Genomic DNA, 4,644 nt, shown 5'->3' on the forward strand with positions numbered 1-4,644 from the left:
GCAGGCCCGGATGGCGGCAGGGCAGCCGGGATGGCGCTGTCCTGCCCTGCCTGCAGTATGCAAATTAGCCGGCATCTTTGTTGGCGGTTAATTTGCATATCGCCCTGTTTAGCCAATGGGAAGTGTAGTGGAGGTATGGTTAATTTCAATCTTTGTCTATTATTAGACAGGACGTTCACAGCCCCACTTAGAAAAAGAGAGTCCAGGTTTGGAGTTAGACTTTACTTCAAACCCTGAATCTACCACTGACCAGTTATGTCAGACTTACTGGCTCTGAGCCTTAGTTTCTGAATCTGTAAAATGGGTTGTTGTAGGTGTTATAATGTACCCCGCGAATCCCACAAAGGACACCCCAAGTCAAGAAGTTGCATTAAGGAGTCATTTATTCAAATGCCGGCGAATCTCGCAGCCCCGAGTGACTACTGTACCGAGCTTATAAAGGTAAAAACCACATCCTGCTAGACGTTGGAATGTGGAGCTAACTTGCGAAAGCAGATTGGACAGAAGCAGGATTGAGCAAAGTTAATAATCTCTAAAGGTCATCTACAATCTCAGTTCCTGGAGCCGCTGGACCAATGGGAAGCAATCTTTTGTGGTTCTGGTCCTGAGGCACAGAAGATAACCTTTGTGATTGGGGCTGGCAACATAATGGGGTGATTTATGTGAGTTTCTAGGTCTCAATCTGGAAACTGAGGTAACTACCCTATTGTTAAAGCAAGCAGGTATGTACAGAAGCCAAGATAGCAGGGTTAAACTTAAACAGCAGTTTTATACCAAAAAGATGGAGGTTACTGTTTCATAGGAACTCAGTGAGGTGATTGAACTGGGAGCACTCTGGAAAATGCAAGGTTTTACAAATGATGGTGATTTTTATCACTCAGCCCCCTGGAATGCAGCTCTGAGGTGGCTCCAGAAACTGACACCCCCAGTTCTCCTGAACCCAGGCACATCGTTCTAATTTGCATCCTACACACCAGCCAGAGAGTGGGTTTCTCCTTACCCGGGCCCCCACTCCTTTTCATATTTCCTAGTTACCTGAGGCACCTCCCCCATTCCCACCTTGTTCTAAGAACAGACTGGGAAGGGAGTCCCGAGTCTCATCCCTCACCCTTGGTCTCAGAGCCCCAGCCTCAATCTTCTGCCCTGAAAGAATTCTATTGATGCTTCGGGCTAATCCTTGGGAAGGGGTGCTGCCACCAGGACCTTTCATTCACCCTGAGGGCCCAGAACGCCGTCCTCCTTGGACCAAGCCTGCTCTTGGTGCCCAATGGCAGATGGGGGCCCTCAGGAGACTCACTGTAGTTCACTTCTACCCGTTACACTGCCAAGTCTGGCCCTCACAGCACTGCCCTGTCCCGCCCTGTCCCTGGCCCCAGTGAGCTGGCTGGCCTTGCAGGTACCAGGGTGACCACGGGGAGGAGGGTGTGAGGGCTGGGGAGGGAGAGGGGTTGACAGAAGGCGGGGACTCTGGGGGCTGAGGACTATAAAGGGGCAAGAAGGAGAGCAGGGGACGCATCCAGCCGGAGGCAGGCACCTGCTTGGTCTAGGGCCCGCTTGCTCAGGACTCAGGGTAAGTGGGCTCAGCCTGCCCCGAGGCCTGGGGGACTCCCTGGGTCTAGGGCCTGGGATGGGGGAAGAATTGATGGTTGGCAGGACGGGGGGCCTCTGGAGGCCTGAGGTCCTGTGTGGGTCTGGCTCTACATCTGGACAAACCTCGCACCTGGAAGAGCAGTCCGTGACTGGACTGCAAATGTGTGTGGGGAGTGGTTGGTGGTGGCTGTGAACACAAATGTGTGAGTGCCTTTGAGCTTGTGAGTGATTGGGATCCGTATGTGTGTGTGTGTGTGTGTGTGTGTGTGTGTGTGTATGACCGTGACCTTCTGATTCTGCATGTCTCTCCCTGGCGGCCGGGGGTTGGGGGGTTGGTGGGTAGTGAACCGCAGGAGCACACTTCCCCCCAATCCCTTCCCTCCAGCCCCTCCCCCACACCTGCCTACTCAGAGCCATCGGGCCTGGACTTCATGCATCTGTGCCTCCTGCCCCATGTCCCACCTTCTCTGCTCCCTTTTTCTACTTTGCTGAGGTCCTGGCTGAGCTCTGGCTGCTGCACTGCTATGGAAGGAGCTGTCTACACTTGCTGAGGCAGTGCCTAGGCCCTAGGCGGTGGGGTGGTCAGGTCCCAGCGGCTCTTTGCTTCACCCTCTTGTCCCCAGGCTTGGAGAAGTAGGTGATGGGCGAGGGGCTGGGTGGGTGGGCTCTGTTCTGCCTCCAATGCCCTCCCACTCCTTGGTCCTCAGATGGCTGCTGCACGCCACTGCCTCTCCCTGCTCTTCCTGTCCACGTGTGTGGCTCTGTTGCTGCAGCCGGCGCTGGGTGACTCGTGGGCCCCACAGGAGCCAGATTACCCAGGGGACAACGCCACGCCAGAGCAGTTGGCCCAGTATGCGGCCGAGCTCCGCAGATACATCAACATGCTGACCAGGCCCAGGTGTGTACCAGAGGGAGGGGAGCGGCCCCGGTTCCTGCCCCTTCCACATTCTTGGGAAAGCAGAACCACTCTACTGACCAGGCCTGGGCCCGTGTGCCCCTAGAGGATGGTACCCAAGGGCGGGCAGGAGGCATTGGGCTGGCACCTGGGCACAGTGCTCGCTTGCCCCAGCTGCCTCTCCCCTCCCAGATACGGGAAAAGAGACCAAGAAGAAACGCCGCTGAACTTCTTGGAGTGGGGAGCCCCCGACAAAGTTGCCCCCAGGTAGGTTTGGTTCCCAGCCCTGTGTGCCAGCTCCCTGGGGCTGAAATGGGGGTGGAGGTGAGTTGGGGGTTTGGGGGGAGAACAGGGGCCCAGGGCTTGCCTGAGGCCTCCTGAGGTCTGAGGACTGCCCACTCCCCCCTGCCATGTGCGGCCCTCTCCCCACAGGGAGCTCAGCCAGATGGACGTGTAAGCCACCCCCGCCTCCTCCCTCTCCAAGGGCAGTGCCGGCCCAGGTCTCTCCTCCACACCCGTGGCTCTGGCCAAAGCTTGCTCCCCACTCCCACAGGCTGAATAAAGCAAATCAAAGACATTGCCTCTCTCTGCGTGTCTCTGTGGACCCTGGTGCATCAGGAGTAGCCACAGGCAGGAGAGAAAGGGGGAGGAGGCGGAGGGGAAGGGACAGAAGGGTGTTAGGAATGGTCAGACCGTCTATGGGGCCATCGGAGCCATTGAGCTCAGCTCCACTTCACGGAGGGGCAAGTGTGGCCCAGAGGGAGGCAGCGACTCCCCCAGGGTCACTCAGCGAGTCAGTGAAGTGGCGCTGGAGCCTGAATCTTCCATTTCAGCACCTATAGACTCTCCTGATCATTGGCCCAATAACAGCCCTGTGCCCAAATGTACCCCCTCCCATTCTTCCCTATAGTTTAGTGGCCTTGAAGAACCAGAAAATTGGGAAGAACTTGTCCTGAGAGGTTGTGAACTCCTGGGTGCAGGAGCCATTCAGGAGGGAGGGAGGGGACGGGAGGGGGGCCATGGGGAATTCAGGTTCCAGGGAGTGGGCTACCTGTCCATTCCACACTGCATCTCTGGGAGGGCCCAGAAGGGAGCGTGTGTGTGTGTGTGTGTGTGTGTGTGTGTGTGTGTGTGTGTGTGACTGGGCTTGTCTCTACCCCTTTCCTGGGCAGGAGCACCTGTGGATAAGGGAGAGTCATGGGGGTAGGGGTGGGATGGAGAAATGAGAGAATTAGAACTTTCCTGGTTCCTGGAATGGCTTCTTCTGCCCCCCTCACATGCTCAGCCTGCAGGATGGGGCCTGTGGGCTTGGTGGATGAGGGGACCCACCTTCCTGGGCTCAGCTCCTCACACTGACCCACAGCCATGACACCACATGATGTTTCCCTCCAGTCTGGCTGTGTCTGGTGCGTGCAAAGGACCTGAAAGTGGAACCAGGCCCCAAGAGGCAAAGGGCTGGAGAGGAAGCAGCTGCCAGGCAAATGCATGTCTCAGGCTGATTCTTAAGTCCAAGGGCGTGTCCAGGAGGGGGTTGGTTCCAGCAGATCAGAATTTGTGTCTGGATGATGGAGCCTGAAGACCTGCCCCAGAATGTTCTCTGGCAGCTGAGAGGATGGGTTCTGAGTAGGGAGAGGTGTAGACACTTCAGCATCAAGAATTAAGACCCTGCCCAGGACACACCTGTGAGTTGGATCTGCCCCTGCCCAGGCCTCTCTGATGGACACCAGCTTCTGGAGGAGAGCGCCACCCTCTCACCAGCTTCCCAGGAACAGGCCTGGCTGGGCTCCCACCCCTCCCCCTGCTCTCTTGCTGCCAGAGGGACTGGCAGGGTTCAGGAGGCAAAGGCAGGACCTTATGTTCTACACCAGCGGTTCTCAACCTGTGGGTCCTGACCCCTTTGGAGGTCAAACGACCCTTTCACAGGGGTTGCCTAAGACCATCGGAAAATACATCTATAATTACATATTGTTTTTGTGATTAATCACTATGCTTTATTTTTTTTTTAATATATTTTATTGATTTTTTACAGAGAAGAAGGGAGAGGGATAGAGAGCCAGAAACATCGATGAGAGAGATCGATCAGCTGCCTCCTGCACGCCCCCCAGTGGGGATGTGCCCGCAACCAAGGTACATGCCCTTGACCGGGATCGAACCTGGGA

At 56.2% G+C, this 4,644-nt stretch overlaps 1 protein-coding gene across 1 annotated transcript; it reads left to right on the forward strand.

The window, feature by feature from the left end:
* The first annotated feature begins 2,297 nt into the window (after positions 1–2,297).
* On the forward strand, positions 2,298–3,082 carry LOC102427534 (pancreatic prohormone-like). The gene is made up of 3 exons (XM_023757010.1): positions 2,298–2,488; positions 2,678–2,752; positions 2,918–3,082. Exons 1-3 carry the CDS (start codon positions 2,298–2,300, stop codon positions 2,940–2,942), a joined length of 291 nt encoding a protein of 96 aa, XP_023612778.1. The 3' UTR covers positions 2,943–3,082.
* The last annotated feature ends 1,562 nt before the right edge of the window (positions 3,083–4,644 follow it).

This window comes from Myotis lucifugus, unplaced genomic scaffold (assembly GCF_000147115.1).
Source record: "Myotis lucifugus unplaced genomic scaffold, Myoluc2.0 scaffold_100, whole genome shotgun sequence".
NCBI lineage: Eukaryota > Metazoa > Chordata > Mammalia > Chiroptera > Vespertilionidae > Myotis > Myotis lucifugus.

Coding starts and splice junctions, on each gene's coding strand:
- LOC102427534 (XM_023757010.1), top strand. CDS start 2,298: ATGGCTGCTGCACGCCACTGCCTCTCCCTGCTCTTCCTGTCCACGTGT. Junction 2,489..2,677: donor AACATGCTGACCAGGCCCAG/GTGTGTACCAGA, acceptor CTCCCCTCCCAG/ATACGGGAAAAGAGACCAAG. Junction 2,753..2,917: donor CCCGACAAAGTTGCCCCCAG/GTAGGTTTGGTT, acceptor CTCTCCCCACAG/GGAGCTCAGCCAGATGGACG.